General features: G+C 33.8%; 1 protein-coding gene across 5 annotated transcripts in view; it reads left to right on the top strand.

Annotated features, from left to right (window-relative positions):
- The window catches only part of LOC149794870 (rho GTPase-activating protein 19-like), a 107,077-nt gene that overhangs the window by 81,456 nt on the left and 5,847 nt on the right, over positions 1-19,774 (top strand). For 2 of the 5 annotated variants that reach the window (XM_089964514.1, XM_089964513.1), the window contains 11 exons: positions 4,763-4,993; positions 6,389-6,478; positions 9,769-9,978; positions 10,470-10,690; positions 12,511-12,597; positions 13,995-14,123; positions 14,567-14,728; positions 15,417-15,491; positions 15,891-15,986; positions 18,005-18,088; positions 19,003-19,290. In XM_089964514.1, the coding sequence (XP_089820640.1) occupies positions 4,763-4,993; positions 6,389-6,478; positions 9,769-9,978; positions 10,470-10,690; positions 12,511-12,597; positions 13,995-14,123; positions 14,567-14,728; positions 15,417-15,491; positions 15,891-15,986; positions 18,005-18,088; positions 19,003-19,290 (1,673 nt within the window). The remainder of the gene's footprint in view (positions 1-4,762; positions 4,994-6,388; positions 6,479-9,768; positions 9,979-10,469; positions 10,691-12,510; positions 12,598-13,994; positions 14,124-14,566; positions 14,729-15,416; positions 15,492-15,890; positions 15,987-18,004; positions 18,089-19,002; positions 19,291-19,774) is intronic. The other 3 variants (XM_089964517.1, XM_089964518.1, XM_089964516.1) reach the window with 3 other exon arrangements.

Genomic DNA, 19,774 nt, shown 5'->3' with positions numbered 1-19,774 from the left:
TTTTATAATTGTCTTGCAAAAAATTCCCAGGATTTTATGTTATTTCAGCGGTGAATATGTTTAAAGTGGCAGCATCAGGAATAAGCATTGTTTTATAACTCTTTTCTAGAGAATGTAAAACTACTCAGTTGTAGTGAAGTAGATAATGAATGATTGTATTTAAACAGATTATATATTCATATAAGTAATTCATCAAAAAGCTTTATTTTATAAGCTATGGTTGTTATTGGTGATGAATTATGATCCTTCCTTGTGGAAAAAATAGTAAATGTTCATTTATGAGACAGTTCTATTTTATATAATAAACAAAAGTAAGCAGTGTTTGTAGTGTTTAAGGGAAATATTACATTGTTCTATAACCTTAAGTTTTGGTATCCACATTAGATTTGGATTAATTGATTGCTTAAAGATGATCAGTGAAATGTTATTGATATGTTTAATGCTTCATTAATCACTCCTTCTTCATAATCCCCCCTTGTTATCTGAATTTTTATAACATCATTTTTCTGCATGCCACAGGCATTGACAATATTCATAAGTTAGAATTCATGAACCTTGCAGTGACTTGCTGCTGATTACAATGAAACTGTTATAGGTTCCCTTTACTGGTGTTTCTCGTACCCCAAGTGGTCTAAAGCGCTCACCACTCCAGATCACTGACATCTCACCTATGTCTGCATGGGTTTGAATCTGGCTTGGCTAATGTGGGTATGTGAGAAAGCTTGGCTAATGTGGGTATGTGAGAAAGCTTGGCTAATGTGAGTATGTGAGAAAGCTTGGCTATTGTGGGTATGTGAAAAAGCTTGCCAGTAGCTGGTGGTTCTTCCCAGGCTTTTCCCTGAATCTTCCACCAGTTATACTGACTGCCATATATAGCCTATCTTGTGCTGAATCTCTGGCTTGGCTAATGTGAGTATGTGAGAAAGCTTGCCAATGGCACTTGTACTGAAATCTACTTTGTGCTAAAAATAGACTATGATGTCACTCTACCCAGTTTGCTGCCATATTGTTTTTGGACAAATTACTGAAAGGCGCTTAATAACACAGTAATTCACAACATATGCAACTAAAAAGTTGTTTTTATTTGCACTTTCCTCAGTATCTAATGTTTTGATATAATCAACTGTAAATTATGAGTGTGTACAGTAACAATTTTGTACATTTTATTTCTTTGTCATCCTTTGGTATTGTTTTCAAATCCACACTGAGTAAAACTCTTGTATGTACACATTAAAGGAATATATATATGTGTGTGTGTGTCCCAAATTTATATGTTAAAACCAGTAGTATTCATTTATATCTATTTTATTTCCTTTTCAGTTAGTTTTTTGTGCAAAATGTGTTTAATTTTAAGGGTGGCTTTTATCATTATGGACAACAGTGATTGTATTGCTGCTTCCATCAGTACATGCGTACAGTTATGCTTCCTGACAAAATGTTATTGTATATATCTTTCCGTTAAGGAAAAAGTGTATTATCCACATAGCATAAATATAACCATCTAGTGCTGCTCTTTTCAACACCATAACTTTAATGAACATAACGCATTCTTATATGTTCTAAGCTGTCATTCAGTTGAAATAAACATATAAATCTTCTCCTTTTTTCATAACTTTGTTACCGATTAACAAATCAGAATCAGAAAAGGGTAATAAAATAATTATGCATACTACAACAAAAAACAACACGCAAACAGAAAAAATATTGATACATTTTAAAAAAATATATATATATGGAATATATGTGCAACATTTCTAGATTCTACATGCAAAATATCACATCATCTTAGCAGAGTGTAAATTTATGCACTGAGCAAAATATAAGAAATAGTCACTTTCCATCATACATACCTCTTTATTTACATATTAAATCATGAATCACATATAAGAATACTTAATCAATATTTCGGGTTAGGTGCAATTTTCATCTCAAATTATTCAGTGTAAATGTATCAGTGATGAAATACAAGCAGTTTGTGTATTTTACTGTTCTAGAAAGATTCATCGAATTTGATTACATGATTTATACAGTCTGCTGGCTTAAACACCACTGTAACTAAATATTGGAGTGCACATCTATATTCAGATGAACAAATTTAGTTATCAGTGCATGGTTTTCAGTAAGAAATATAACATGGAAAAGATCACTGAATGCCATTATGCCAGTTTGCCTTGTCCGAATGGCTGTTTTTAGAAACAGATATCACTGCATGTGACATTTCACAGAGGTAAAAAGTACAAATGCCATAGCTGGTGGTTCTTCCCAGGGTTTTCCCTGGATCTTCTTCCACCAGCTATACAGGTATTGTGTTGAATTTGAACTTTTGATTTCAAACACTATGCCAATGACACTAACAAGAATGTTTACATTTACAGTCTCTTAGCTGAGTTTTGAACATTTATCAGACAACTCTGTATTAACACTAATTAAAAACTCCAGTATATCCTTGACACTCCAAGTTTTGTCTTACCATCCCAGACCCTTTATATGGATTAAATTGTTATGACACTGGCATGGAGAAGTGTCAAGTCTTGTACTTACACAGTGAGTGGCCAAACTCTTAATTTACCCCTCAGTCAGTGAGTCCAGTTCAACGATGATTACATAACTTAAACAATTTTGTCTGTCTGGTCATTATCCATTGAGGAAAACTCCTAGGCTGTTGTTGAAAAAATTCTTTTTGAGTAGATTGTAAAATGGTTGTTGAGAAATTCAAGGACAGTCCATTGAGGATTTATCCGAGGAAGAAAGAAGAAAAATATCTTGTGGGCAAAAAAAAAAATACTGTATGTCTGAAAGATACTTTCTCTCCATGTAAATACTGAATTATTTATTTATTACATTGAATATTTATAAAACAACTTTTAAATATTAGGACACCATTTTCCCATGTTTTGATTAGAAATTATAAAATTTATGCAATTTGTATATCCATTAGCAGCTTTTCTTAGAATGGATTATCTCATTGTAAATTGCTGTGATTTTTCATGACATGATTTCAATTTTAAAACTTACTATTTTATGAAGTTTTTCTTCATTCAGCAGTAGTTTTTTTTCTTTATTTTTTCCTTTCATTTTTTAACTAGTCCAGTATAAAAATTGGTGACAAGTGAGTTCTTTTCTTTAAAAAAACATGCTCAATGACATTATTTCAAGCATCTTTGCACAAGCTCTATCCTTTTAAATTATTGCAATAATACTAATAAGAGTGTTAATTCACTTATCTTTACATAGGAAAATGTTGCAGCCTTCATTAAATGTCTCATCTCTTTTTTTGACACTCATGACTTCTGTTGTCCATTGTTCATGCATTTCATAGCACATTTTTGTTATTGCTACCCCTCCTACTGCTCCAATGATCTTGTGTTTAGAGCATCCGTCTCGGATGTGGGAGGTCGCAGGTTCAAACCCAAGCCAAGTCATACGAAAGACTTTATAAAATGGTACTTACAGCTGCCTCACTGGGTGATGAGCATTAATACATTAACCCCTGGAGGTTTTTGTCATTTTTGCCTGAAAATAGAGTAGTAAACACATTTTGAAAACTATATCTGAATAGATTCGAAAAAAAACAAATCCCCGGTGATCTTTCAGTAACATACTGCCTAGTTTTTGTTTCTCCTTTCTTTATCGATAAAGCAAAAGTTAACATGAAGATATATTTTCAGTTTTGAACTTTTGTAACTTGTAATATGGTATGTATTTTATTCTATTTTACAATAATGTTTTCAATATGTTCTCTCTCTATCTCTCTTGTGATAATTTGATGTTGTGTAATGTGCTTGAAAGATAAGTAACAATGGGTAATAAACACTTTATCCTGCTGGACAATCCTACAAAATCAGGCTTAAAAGACCACTACTATAAGACAATTGTACATAGTACAATATAAGTCTGTCTTAAAAGACCACTATTATTAGACAATTGTACATAGTACAATAAAAGTCTGTCTTAAAAGACTACTACTGTGAGACAGATAAAAATCCCAGTTCATGGATTTATTGATTGTTATGATCAGTCAGTAGAAACCACCTGTCTTGAGGCCATCATTTTTGGTATATGGTATGGTCTTTCAAGACTGGTTTTTCTGTATAAACAGTAAATGTATATTCTGCAGCTTCATGAAAAATGACAAGAACAAACAATCACCCTTTTTTGTATTGTTTTTCATCTCATGTTGTGGTTGTCTGGTACTCTTGGTATTTTTAATTAAAAGGAATGTTCATTGAATACACCTACAGTAACGGATGGTCAGCTTAGTCTGGAATGATATCATATTTAATCGTAAACTGAGCCTATGTCAAGGGAGGTAATACAGTTGGTTATTTTAAACAGCTGAAATGTTAATTATTGTTTAAGTAAATTTCCAAGATTTGGCAGGAGTTCAGTATTACCAGAAAAAGAGATTTTATAACTTGTTCTTAAAAAATCCGATCAAATTCGCTTTATATTAAAATAGTGAGAGTGGGCACTAAGTAGACTACACAAACAAAAAAATTCTCAGTGTAAAGTTTTATTTATTAGTATGGATCCCTGGTATTATTCATTTTAGATTTCTTTTATTCAGCATTCTTGTAATTAAATAAACTTTTCTATAGCTTGTGTCAAATTAAAGATTTTGCTTATCTCTGAGTGAAACTTTGAACATGTTGCATAATGAAAAAATGACTTTTTGGGGCACTATACCCTTGATCACCAGAATTATCATGTATGCAGATCCAAAGAGCAACCATGCTCTAATTTCTCCTTTTTCATATTTCAGCCAATGATATGTCCTTATCGGACCTTAGGCGCCGCCAGACGGAGGCAGAAAGGAATGTTAATCGCTTACGGAACTGTCTGCCTGAGAAGCTGGAGACATTTTGCAAAATGCACCTATCCTTTCTTCTTGACCTTAGTGGGACAAAACTTGAAGAGCTTTTTGGTGACAATTCTTCAAGACACAGTGATCCCATAAAGAGAAAGGCTTCCACACCCTTTTCCAAGAAAAAAGGTACTATTTTTATATATGATGTGCATCCATAAATTTGTTTCCGTGATATGAATTAAGGAAGTCTGATTTTGTAAAACTCAGAATGATGGAATGATTGCTTTATGATGTCATTAATATGCACAGACTTTTTTCCTCTGCACTTTTTAGTACTATGAACATTGAGATTGTATGTAAGATGATAAATGATAATAATGATGTCTGTCCATCTGATATAATTAAACAGTTCTAATTATCATAAAGGCATATATATGAAACATGTCAAAGTTTAGAAAAAGCATATGAGACCTCAGTAAATTAATAATTTACAATTTGCAGTAATTGGCCTCATGGGATTACAGTGATAGAATTCTGATATAAGCTCAGACATTGCATAACACTGAAGAATTCACTCGCCAACATAATTGATGTATCGGTAACAAAGAATCCGTGACCTTTAACCTATTCAAGTTTGAGGGCTTTTTAAATACTCAAGATGATAACATAGCCCTATACCCACGCAAGGGGATAACATAGCACTATACCCACACAAGGGAATAACATAGCACTAGACCCATACAAAGGGAAAACAGCACTAGACCCATACAAGGGGATAAAATAGCACTAAACTCACACAAGGGGATGATGTAGCACTAGACCCATACAAGGTGAAAACATAGCTCTAGACCCATACAAGGGGATAAAATAGCACTAGACCCATACAATGGGATAATGTAGCACTAGACCCATACAACGGAATAAAATAGCACTAGACCCATACAGAGGGATAATGTAGCACTAGACCCATACAAGGGGATAATGTAGCACTAGACCCATACAAGAGGATAAAATAGCACTAAAACTCAATTTAAATACTAAACTTTTTTAAAAAAATAGTTTATTGCATAATAAATTGTTAAAACATTGAAGAATTGTTGGCATAATGACCCCATAATACCTTTCACACTCAAATGTACTGGTACTGATTTTTGAAGTCCCTAATTTTATCTCAGGCTATTCTGGGTTCTACTATGTTGACCAACCATTCTGTGGAAAACCCATGCCATTGTGGTCATCTGACTCCGAAAACCTTCATATAATATTCTGATTCATACAAAGTAAACATTATGTTCAGAAAGTGAATAAATTGAATTAGGAAAAGCTCATGTGTGCAATTTTCTTGACTTTCACTAGGATACTGGACTTTTACCAGGATACTGGACTATTGCTTGGATACTGGACTTTTACAGAATACTGGACTTTTACTAGGATATTGGGTTTTAACTTGGATACTAGACTTTAACAAAGATACTGGATTTTTTTAAAAGTTATATATATAGTATGGTTTGATGTTATGAATATGCTAAATATTAAGGTTTAAAATAAAAAAAATGAATGATGCTATTTGTATTTTCACAGAATCCTCTCCCCAGATGGGTAACAGATTCCTGTCTCAGGACCAGATTGCTCAAATTTATCAGTTGATTGAGTTCTTACAGCGACCAGAGAGTAAGTTAAAGAGTTTCAAGGGATCTCTTAATATCCTTATTGATTGGGGGCGGGGGGGGGGGGGGGGGCTATTTCATTCCAGGGAAGTTCATTAAAGTTCATTAAAAATATGTATTGTATCAGACAGGGTTCAGGTGGGAAGTACACCAATCTATCCAAAGCTTGAACTATTTACAAGAAATAGGGTTTCTGGTAGATCATGTAGTGGTCTGAAGATGGCTCTGCCCAACAATTCAAACTGTTATCTTCTGAACCAGCTACTGTCATGTGTAAACATGATTACAAAATCTATCTTTAGGGCTCTACCCATGGTTTTTCATGCAGTCATGGAGATGTTTCATGATGCACACAATATTATATAAGAAATTTACAAATATAAAAATAGCCATCACATTTTAAATTACAACTAAAAAGAACATACACAGCTTTTCCCAGCTCACTAGTTAGAATGTTACCATAAATAGTTTTGAAGGTTTACATTTATTCTACTGCAATAATTATGTGCACTGCTAATAAAGAAGTAAACAAAATTTAAACTGAATTTTTAAAAAAATTAAATATCACATGATTCATGCATTGAAATGATCATATTGCCATGCAAATAGAAAAGTAGCATTGCCATTTATGTCACTCATTATGAGTGCATTGATAAAGAGAAATTGATAACGAGTCTGCTTTAGTGTTGTTTCATATTAGACAGTGCGTGACATTGATCCTGTTAACACATTAACCCCTGGAGGTTTTTATCGTTTTCACCTGAAATTCGAGTAGGAAACACATTTTGAAAGCTATTTCTGAATGCATCTGAAAACACCAAATCCCAGGTGATCTTTCAATAACATACTGCCTAGTTGTATTAGAAACATCATCTTTCGTAGGCTATTTGGCTCACGCATGAGCAGAAGGTTAAAAGTTGAAGTTCTTTTTTTCTTTTTATTTGCTAAACAGACCCGGATTTTTTTTTGGTATCGAGACCACTCTTTATTCCAAATGCCCATCTTATCCTATTTTTTGCAAAGGTTCATCTGTCTGTTTGCAGTTCATACCGGTTTACCTTAGATCTGAGACCAAAAGTCTAAAATCCGGACCTCGACCACGGGCAAATTTTGGATAGGAAAAAATCGATTCCAAAAATTGAGGTTTTTCCCTCTGTATTTTGTAGTGCAACTAGAAATTCCAGATTATTTGGTATCATTGTAGAGTTACATCTGTCTACCTCTCTATAATACCACCCACTTTAGTGTATCTTGCATGACCATGACGCTACAGAGCTTGGCAGTAGGCTACTACCTCCTGCCACGTTAACTCATTGCTAGGGGTTAATGTGTTAAACCTGGACATTTAAAAAATATAAAAATTCAGTCAGTCAGTTAGGAGATTGTATAAGTTATAATGCTAAAATCCGTTTTCTACAGATATGATATTAGCACAATACATATTGGATTTGAACAAGGTGAAGGAAAGGAGAAAGTAATGATGATGAAAACTACTTTATTCAGTATTTTGTTCCTCAAACAAGGGAAGTCATAATTGACAAAAACAAATCTTAGCAAAAGCCTGGCATAGTGACTATTTTCGCTTCAATGTCTGTATCTGTATGAATGTCAGACCCCTAACTGATAAAGATGTCAACAGATATCCATGTAATTGGGTACCTGCCCATTGCTAATAACCCAGATAATAAAATGAACGATTGGGTATCCATTTAGTTTATGACACAGAATAATGATTACAGTTTGAGGCTTGAGTTATGAATATTGGCTGGTACACCTTTATCCATCATAGACCTCCATCTGCAGATCTTATATTTTTGACGTATGTGACCATTTGGCCATGTATGGCAAATAGTTCCCTATTTTCTGTTTATAGTAACTGTACATAATGAATTTCCAAGAAAATATACAGGTTTCTTAAATTTGAAACGATGTGTCGCAGATTCATAATATTTTGATGCTTGTCTGTATTGAAAAAAAATGGTCAGACAGTATGCAAAATGGACATAATCGATGTGACTCCTTGGTGTTATATCACTCAAAAATGTTAGAGGAAAGGGATTTTGTTAAACTGAAAAACACATTGCATCAGGAGAAGGACAAATTAATAGCACTTTACAAAGTTTGAAAGAGGAATTTTACACTGATATAATACAGCTTTCAGAATTTGTTGACTTGATTTTATGACAATTCAGCTTAAGTTAGACATGACATGTGGATTAGTGAAAGTGAGTGTCGTGTATAAATAATTGATCAGTTTGTTTTGTGTCTGTATTCTCATACTAATTCACATGGAATTAGCAGATTTTTGACAAGAATTTTAACTGCAGATCCATGTAAATAGCAAAAATGCATGTTTTTTTAATAGTTTTTATATATATAGTTTTCTGTAAAAAGCCATGCAATATATAGATTGCCCTTTTTATGCACAGATCATGCTTTTCTTACCACATACTAGTAATAATTACACTCATTCCTCTCGGAGGGTTGGCATGTATGAGTCTACAACAAAGCAGTTCAGGATCATATTTAATAGTTTCCCTTTGATTGGGTACCCAGGTAACCGATCATTATGATCGAAAGTCGCCTGGTACACATTTCCTAAATTTTGACAGCTTTACTCCCTGATTAATTTTGGTGTTATTGTTTTATTAGAATTAGCTCCGTTTTGGTATTTTACTATCGAGTGGAATAAATGACTGATATAGTTAATTGCAGTTATCTTTCCTTTTCTTTTTTATATTTACATGCCATCAAACATGCATATTTGTTTAATTCATAATGCCATGTTGAGGCAGGTTGCTGGTGAACTAGATACAATTGAGAATTTCTTTTTGGTCTATAATGCATAGTCATGTTTAAAATAGTTATCATTCATTAATTATGGAATTTGGAAAGTTATCATTATATTATGGTGAAGTTAATCATTTTAGTCTCTGGTTTTGACACCCATGGATACTCACTCCCACTTTTAAAATCGTATTGAGAACCATGTGTCTTTAAAATATCAAACTTTAAATAGCGCTGATTTTTTTGGTTGTTCTTTGTTTCCACAAGTTTCCTTACTTTCAGAAATAAGGAATCCTCAAATAGACTAAAGTCTTTCATAATGTAAAAAATAACGAGAGAATAAATCTGCAGCAAACTCATTTAGCTGTGAAACAATATTACTGATAATATATAAAATTTATTGCAGTTAAATGAATTTATAGATTTCAGCTATTTCTAAGCTTAATAGAAAATGCACACATTTCACTTTAAACATAGACAATAATTCCAATAATGAACCAATTTCAGACATTAGAAGTGAGGGTCTTTTCAGAAAAACTGGTAATGTGGCCCGTCAGCGACTTCTGAAAGAATGGGTGAGACAGGGTGCTGATCTTCATCTGGACGATGGAACATTTTCTCCACACGATTGTGCCACTGTACTGAAGAGTTGCATCAGCGAACTTCAGGAGCCACTTCTGACAGAGAAACATTTTGAAGCCCACTGCCAGATTGTTGGTAAGTTTCTCGTTGCTTCAAGGGAAATGAGACACAATATAAAATAGGCTACATGTACGAAGCAGTTTCACTCAGTCTATTTACTACGCTGTTCCAGCTCATTAGAATATCAACCTTGGTCAAAACGAGTGTCTTGTAAAATTATTTGCAGTTACTGAAAATGTTGCCAAATTTGGCAAAATGTTAACAAGCTATAGGGATATAAATTAATATATTTATGTTTAATTATAAACCAGATTTATGATTCATCCAGAATTGACAAGCAACTTACAGAGATATTTTTAAGTAGATACTTTGATGTCCCACCGTCACAAGCATTGTGAGACATATGTATGACATTTTACAACACCACTGCATAGAGGCAGCATCTGTGTTCAAGTTTTGTGTTACAGGTCAGACACAGCACAAATATACAGGTGTGACATCTGGTTCCTTAGAGGACTGGATCTTTACTCATTAATTTCATACTTATAACATTTGACCCTTTTCAGAGATGAGTAACAATGTGCCATTGGAAAAAGACAGGTCCAAGGTGAAGGACAAGCAGATAAAAGCACTTCAGCTGTTGTTTCTCCTGATCCCTCGTGAGAATGCAATTCTTCTGGAATGTTTGCTTGATCTTCTACACAAAGTCAGCAATGTCTCAGAGAATATGATGACCGCACAGTCTCTCGGAATGGTTTTTGCTCCAAGCTTACTCTGTCCAAAGAAGGTAAAATGCATGCTGAGCTAGCACTGATTTATCATTTTCTGTTTTAAGTACTGGAATAATTTGCTAATTCTTTTTCAAGATACACCTGAGGAAGATATCTCTCGGGGGGGGGTTGGGGGGGGGTGGCAGTTGGGCAAATAATGTTGAAACATACAAAACAGTAGTAGATTATCAGATATTTGATAAAACATTTTGAGAATAGGCATTTTCTGTTTTGTTTAGAAAAAGATATGCAAATATTTGGGGTTTTTTCTCTTTACAAATATGCCTTTATAATGATTCTTCCTTTGCAAATACATAAAACTTCAACATACTAGTTGTCATGATCCATCAATTTTAAACATTTGATGGTAGCCTGATGTACTAGGAGAAACCTGGTAGTCCAGCTCAGAATTAGTAGTGCCATAAAATGCCACTTGAATGAGAAACTGCTTCAATATTATCCTTTTCCCCTCTTTTTATGCCCTCCATAAAGCAGGTCATTTCATATTATGATGTTATACATCCATATGTGTGCCACTGAAAGAAGAATGTGTTTTTCTCCATACAGTAACATTAATTGGACATCAAAGACCTGGATGAATAATTGTTGATGTTGTGCTCTTTGGGTCAGTAAGAAGTCTATCAATTTGGGGGTAAAGATCAATGTTAAAAGTTGTTGCGACTATAAGAAAGAAATAGGTTTCTGCACAATAAAATGACTTGACCCAAGCTCTAGATCAGTAAGACCTGTTAGTGTCTTCAAACATGCTAGTTCTTTTGCTGTGAGATTCTGGTGCAAAGAACTTTAGAACTTCGGCAAATCATGACATAGAATATCCACACTCAATACAGAAATTAATTCCTAATTTTTATGTCATGTTCCTAATAGTTCAATAATATCTTTTTGAAGGATTGACTGGACATTCCTGCGCATAAATTAGTATTTCCAGGAAGTCAGCACTAACTGTACATTGTTTTGTCTGGTTGGTAACCTTCAGAAGGCTGTGTTATTTCAAACATGTGATCTTCATGTATTGTGCCCTATGATCAAGTCAAGAATGTTGATCAGCATTAGGTTAAATTGTTGATCTCATCACTTCATGCATAAATGCAGTGAGTAATAGTTTGAAAATTTGTAATATGTTACTTTGATCAGTTATTAGAGAATAACAGGTGTTTCTGAGAAATGGTAGTAAAAAAGAATATTAACACTGTAGCATTCTCAGCAACTTAAATTGATCTTGATTTTTTCACATTTGGATCAGAAGTGCATACAGCTTGTATTGATTTTTCATGGCACTGTTAAAATATCTCAGCATAGCACTGACACATGAAAATATGATGGGTGGGGTGCTTTCCCAGACAGAGGCAAATTAAGATGTAGCAAAAGGTCTTGACTCATATTACACAGGATATCTATTATTTAAATTGTCATTATTTGAAGTTATATGCTTAAATCACAGTTAATCGAGTCAAGTGAAATTTACATGCTTGAATCATAGTTTGGACAGGTGAACGTTTTTCAATTACATTGAAGTTTTCTAAATTTTATTACCAATTACAGTATTATTTTTAATTCAGCTTAGAATACATATCTTTTCTCAAATTAAAATATTTATTAAAATGAATTCTTTATATTCAGATTTCTCATTCAGTTAGTGCAATTAAGTTTGAATGGTGTTATATGTCATTATCAAGTGTTTACATTTAAAACCATAAAGAGAGTCAAGTACATGTACTTACCTATTTCTTTTCATTGCACCAATAGAATTACTAAGTTCAACATTGTCTCAGGACTGCTGAAAAACTCTTTCTAACGTAAGTCATTGAATTTTCAGCTGACACCCTTGGAGCTCCATTCCATGTCTGAATCATTCACAAAAGCTGTTTCCTTCTTGATAGAGAGTACACCATTCCTCTTCAAGGTATGTATTACAAGCTTATTATTTGCCACCACATGGTCAGGATTTTCTTAATTTCATCAAAATTTAATCACAGTTTAATATTGTAAATCTGACTAAACTTTGCATTTAATATGCTTGCTATTTTTTTCTTTCTTCAAATCTTTCTTAAGTACATTTAAATCTTTTTATCATCACAAATCAGTCACATTATTGGTGAAGTCAACACATTAACCCCTGGAGGTTTTTGTTGTTTTTGCCTGAAATTCGAGTAGGAAACACATTTTGAAAGCTATTTCTGAATACAGCTGAAAACACCAACTTCCAGATGATCTTCCAATAAAATACTGCCTAGTTGTGTTAGAAACATCGTTTTTCATTGGCTATTTGGCTTGCGCAAGAGCAGAAGGGTAAAAGTTCTTTTTGGTTTTTTTTGCTAAATGGACCCATTATTTTTGTATTGAGACCACATTTATTCCAAATGCCCATCTTATCCTACTTTTTGCAAAGGTACAGCTGTCTGTTTGCAGTTCATACCGGTTTGCCTTAGATCTGAGACCCAAAAGTCTAAATTCCGGACACAAAATCAGATTCCAACCACAGGCAAACTTTGGGTAGAAAAAAATCGGGTCCACAAATGAGGTTTTTCCCTCTGTATTATGTAGTGCAACTAGAAATTCCAGATTATTTGGTATCATTGTAAAGCTACATCCATCTACCTTTCTATAATACCACCCACTTTAGTATATCTTACATGACCATGACACTACAGAGCTTGGCAGTAGGCTACTACCTCCTGCCACATTAACTCGTCGCCAAGGGTTAATGTGTTAACAGGCAAGGAAAAAATTTGGCTGGAAAGGATAGAGTGGTACTTTGCTCACCATTTATTTCCATCAAATGCATTTCATGTTGAATCAAATTCAGTTTGCATTAATTCCCCTTATAGGAATTGCTTAATTTTGTATATACATGTAAATGGAGAATGAAAACAAATTTGTAGAAGCCATATTAGAAAACTAAGTAAATAATTTTGATCAATTAAGTTTTATGTCCAGCATCACTATTTATAAGGGCTTTTGTTTACCCCTGTATAGTAGGTGGTGCTTTTTTTTATTATATGTTGAACTGCATCCTACCAACAGAATGTTCAAAAGGGGGGGATGAAAAAGATTGTTGAAGTTTCCTTTCTTATTCTTTAATAATATTTTCTTGTAAGGTAAATTACATCATCATGTTGTAGATCTTGTGTTGTGCTATTGCAAGAGAATTCTGTGTAGGGATCTTTATTATTTGGTGGTGTGGTTTTCTGGTGCCTGTTTGTTTGCTTTGGGCTTTTTTCTGGCATAGACCACTATCTTGTTGTAAAATTTGATATTTCAGTGAAAATAGTTGATGATTTAACTTTCTTTTTCCCCAAGATTCCCAGAGAGCTTGCTGTGGATGTGGGAAATTTCTGGCGAGAAATGGAGGACCCCCATAACAGTGTGTTTACTGAGGAACCTGTTCCACAAAACACAAATGACCATGCCAACGTACAGAAAGCAAAGGTATTAATAAACATGTCAACTACATCTGATCCACTACTGAATACTGTGAAAGACTCGTATACCTGAGTTGGTTATTATCATTGTCTTACTCCTACACAATTCAAGTTAAGATCTTGCATTATGAAGTTGTGTGGTCTATAAATCTACAGAATGGTTTTAGAATAGTGGAGCACTGGGACATGTTCAGAAACACTTTATATTGTTCTTTATTGCATGCCCTCTTGGGATAAATCTGTCATCTTATTCATTTTATGCCACATTATTCACAGGCTGTGCATGTAGAGTACACCTTACTGGCTTGATTTGTTTTATTTAGGCAATTTATCTTTGCTTTCAACTTATATATGTATAGGTTACATCTGTGTTAGGCCCAAACAGATGATGTATCTTATTAATCCACCAGTTTATTATTATGCCATTTTGTTTTTTTTTTGTCATTTCAGTATGGTAGTGCTACTGCTGTCAACACAGTTGTCACCTTTGCAGAGAGAAAATCCTTGGACGAATTGCAGTCCTCTCAAGATACACAGGTGGCACTTGCACAGTTGTATGCTCACGTACAGGCCATGCCCAGTTCTGCCAAAAAAAAGAAATTGCTCAAACAGGTTGGATTTCATTAAGATATATGCACAGTCATAAAAACTATATGCGTTTGAAGACAAGTCGGTCTTGAAATAAAAGAAATTTTGCTATGCAGAAATCTTTCTTTTAAGAGTATTGTCAAGCATGAACAATATGCAATTTATATGTCTATCTAAATGGCAAGAAAATAAAATTGAATCAGTCGGCACAGCGTAGTCATAGTTAGAAAATGCATCATGCAAACATGGGTGTATTGTCCAATCAGAACTAAATCGACAACCAGAGTTATTCAATAAGTTTCAATAGCTGTAAGTTGTAATTAATAAATCATTTATTTTTCGAATGTAATAAGGTTCAACATAATGATGCCATGATCAAAATTAAAAGTAAGCATTGAAATGGGTGTAAAAAAATCAGAATGCTGTCAAATCTGAAAATTAATATGTCTTGATTAAATGGAGGGTCATACCACTGCATAATGTACTTCAAAAACATTTCAAAGTGCTATGGGGACCTAATTTTTAGGGTAGGAAAGTAAGACATGTAATGCCAGGACTGAACATGTTATACCAGGTGTGTGAGTGATTAAGTAAGACCTGTAATACCAGGACTGAACATGTTATACCAGGTGTGTGAGTGATTAATGTTTGACTTACCAATCGCTTCTTGAATGTTGAATTTGGAATATTAATTTTTACATGTTAATTTCAGTTTAACAGAGCAAATGGGTATTCTGCTAGCAAGGGAAAGCACACTAGAAGCCGTACATTTGGAGAGTCTCTAAAGGTAAAAAAAACGATTAAGCCTAGTTACCTTATTGCATGCCATAAGATGCAGTGTCATCTTAGTTTTGAGTAGCCTGACTAAAAGAGATGGTAAAACTGACCAGTTCACTCATTTGTTTAGTTTGGTAGTAGCATTGGGAACAAAAAAATCATGCCTGTTTTGACCAGAGAAGCTCACATTAGACCCATCAAATTCACACACATATGCACACACACACAAAGTATGTTCATGAGTTTGCATATAGAGAATGTTAGCATTAAAAAATCAACTTAGTTTTGACTAGATCGGTGAAGCTTAAGTGAAGAAACACTTTATAACAAACTGAAAGCAATGTCTCAGTGATGCCTGCTATGTCAAACACTTTGTATATCTCCTACCAATGCATTTTTTGTGTTCCAGAAACATATTCCTCTGTTGAACAAACATAAACAGCGCAATGCATCCAGTGAGGAAGTGGATTCCTGTTGTACAGGTCTCAGCTGGGAAATTAAAAAGGTATGTTCTTAACTGAATCTTACCATTGCTTTTGGCATCAACCATAGCCCTTCATTAATGCAGTTTTGTTTATTTTAAGGGAAGAGAAAAAAGTAAACTGCTAAAAACATTGTGTAATATATTGGGTCTTTTATTCATGACCAGGGCCACTGTCTTAATGTGTAGTGAATTTAATCGACCTTCAGAATAGGAAATATACTATAGGAACTGAATCTTGTTACTGCTTAATAGTAATTTTTGCTGTTTCAGTGTAATTGTTATATACATAATAATGTTGATTGAATTATAAGGGTGTAATTGCAGTTAAAAGGAGCAGAAATAAAAACAAGAACTCTAAAATGTGTCTCATTCGCATGTTCACTACATGTACATTTTCCTAGGTTGTTTCATCATCTGTTTATCTTTATTAAATATTGTACTTTTAATGCCTATCAAAATAAAACTTCTTAACTGTACGTTTGTTTATCATTCCATATTATCAGAACGTATTGATTTAATTTAAGGTGGTCATTTTGTATTTTCATTGTTATTTCTTAACATCAGAATGTGTTCAGTATTTCAATTGAAAGTAATGAGAAGATAATCACTTCCTCATAAGTATCACAGGTAGTAAATTGATGACTTATTGTTTAATTTTTCAAAGTATTCTTCAGTTTGTGTTACTAAAAATAACTCCCGACAACCACAAAGATAACAAAAAATAAATAGATGAAGCTTATTATGACTGTTTTGCATAAAAACGAAAAACAGAACCTGCCATCTCATATGAACAAACATCTTTACACATCAGTACAGTAGCCATCTCATATGAACAAACATCTTTACACATCAGTACAGTAGCCATCTCATACAAACAAACATCTTTACACATCAGTACAGTAGCCATCTCATACAAACAAACATCTTTACACATCAGTACAGTAGCCATCTCATACAAACAAACATCATTACACATCAATACAGTAGCCATCTCACAGGAACAAACATCTTTACACATCAATGCAGTAGCCATCTCATACAAACAAACATCATTACACATCAATACAGTAGCCATCTCATACAAACAAACAACTTTACACATCAATACAGTAGCCATCTCATATAAACAAACATCTTTACACATAAATACAGTAGCCATCTCATACAAACATCATCACACATCAATAAAGCATCTCATACGAACAAACACCTTTACACAGCAATACAGTAGTCATCTCATATGAACAAACATCTATACACATCAATACAGTAGCCATCTCATATGAACGAACAAACAAACATCTTTATGCATCAATTAAATAGAATTAACTTTAGCACGTGATCTCGTATGAACAAACATCTTTACACATCAATACAGTAGGTAGAATTAACTTTAGTCTGCCATCTCGTACAAACAAACATCTTTACAAATCAATGAAGTAGTCAGAATTAACTTCAGCCTGCCGTCTCATACAGACATCTTTACACATTAATAAAATAGGTAGAATTAACTTTAGTCTGCCATTTTATATGAACAAACATCTTTACAAATCAACGAAGTAGTTAGAATCAACTTCATCCTGCCATCTCATACAAACATCTTTACACATCAATAAAATAGGTAGAATTAACTTTAGTCTGTCGTCTCATAGTCTTTATCAATAAAACAGACAGAATTTGGTCTCTTCTTACACTACAACTAGCAGTCCTCTTTGCACATGAATTAATTTTAATGGGTTCTTGACAACTATGTTCTAATGTTATATTATTCACATTAACTTTGAAGGTAAAGTATCAAATAAAACATTTTTTCCCATTAAATGAATGAATATGGTACCTTCGCTTACGACTTATTTTACTAAAAAACATCAACAGTAAAACAACACACTGTAATGTTGGGAAAAAAACTTTATTTCCACAACATTCAAATTCTTGTCATGTAACACAACTCCCAGGAGCCTGACTTAATAATATCAAAATAGTACATACTTAGAAGATGAATGACTTTTATCATCTCACATTTATGCATTCATTTGCAGACCATAGATTTTGATGAGAAAGAAAATATGTCCACCTGTTGTAAAACTCCAGAAAAGATTATTGGAGAAATAAAGATAAAAAGTGTAAGTATTGATGGACTTTTCCCAATAAAGCATTTCTTAAGATGTTCACCTGTTAGGACACAGACAAATCTGTTCAGGATTTGGAATAATGGTTAACTTTTTGCAGTATCCTTTTGCATTTTCTTTTTTTTTTTTTTGTTTGTTGCCCCCATCATGGAAAGAATTTTAATTTCCTTAATACAGAAAATTTAATCCTGGATGAAGAATGCTCCATATGATGATAATTTTGTCTTGTATAGAAATAGAAAGATCAAGCCAGGTTCTGCCAATCATTAACATGATAATTTTGTCTTGTATAGAAATAGATCAAGCCAGGTTCTGCAGATCATTATCGTGATAATTTTGTCTTGTACAGAAATAGAAAGATCAAGCCAGGTTCTGCCAATCATTATCGTTAGATGGGTTTTACTCATAATGAAGAAGACATGAACATGAGCAAAAGTACATGCAAGTTTTTACTTAGTACAGGTGATTAATGCTCTTAAACAGAATGTTTTCGATAACAGTGTCTTATATAGACATACTATTTTCCATAACGATAATAGATAACCATGATGTTTTATCAGTGTTTTAAGTTGTAGGCGAATGTACCATATGCACTTTGTATGCCAGTCATGGAACTTTTAATACCTATTATGAGATTAATACTTATAACTTTTAGGATTAGAGGTGCTAATGTGTTAATTGCAACTTTGATTAAAAAATTTTGAACTGGACTTATTCAATTTAGTTGTGGCATTGAGAGAATATTGATGAAATGAGGAAATGATAAAGCCATTATACATAATGATTGCTACACATTGTTTCTATCATATGTCAGACTTAATACATAATCATTGCTACACATTGCTTCTGTCATATATCAAACTTGACTGTAAATTAATATTGCTGAAACATTTCCTGTTTCATTACAGTTTGACAGCCCAGCTGTTCACATTGTTGATCTCAAGACTTCTCCACAAATGCCACAGAACCCCAAGGTACCTAACACAAATAATACAACTTTGCTAGCCAAGAAGCGACACAGTGATGAAGACTTTAACAAAGACCTGCCAAAAGTGCTCATGTCCTGTGAAAAGGAAATAGACTACATTTTCAAAGTTGCACCAAAAAAGAAAGTCTGTCCATTCACACCACAGAAACCCACAGCTGTTGTATCTCCCATCACAAAATCTATTACAAAGGCTCCAAAATCAACACAGGTAGATTAAATTAGCTTATAAATCCTTTTTTTTTTTAATGCTTACTAGGTTGCAGCTTTGCAAGGCTATAATTTCCTTTTGTTTGCCACCATTAATCTGTTGTAAAAACGCAACTTGTCTGTGACCATTGCATGGGCCTTGACAAGGCCCTGATCTGTGACCATTGCATGAGCCTTGACAAGGCCCTAGTCTATAACCATTGCATGGGCTCTGACAAGGCCCTGATCTATGGCCATTATATGAGCCTTGACAAGGCCCTGATCTGTAACCATTGCATGGGTCTTGACAAGGCCCTGGTCTATGACGATTGCATGAGCCTTGACAAGGCCCTGGTCTGTAACCATTGCATGGGCCTTGACAAGGCCCTGGTCTATGACCATTGCATGGGCCTTGACAAGGCCCTGGTCTTTAACCATTGCATGGGCCTTGACAAGGACCTGGTCTATGACAATTGCATGAGCCTTGACAAGGCCCTGGTCTGTAA

This window comes from Sinohyriopsis cumingii, chromosome 7, assembly GCF_028554795.1.
Source record: "Sinohyriopsis cumingii isolate HCF-2022 chromosome 7, ASM2855479v2, whole genome shotgun sequence".
Classification (NCBI taxonomy): domain Eukaryota; kingdom Metazoa; phylum Mollusca; class Bivalvia; order Unionida; family Unionidae; genus Sinohyriopsis; species Sinohyriopsis cumingii.
The sequence above is the reverse complement of the archived record's forward strand: the minus strand, read 5'-3'. Positions and strand labels throughout refer to the sequence as shown.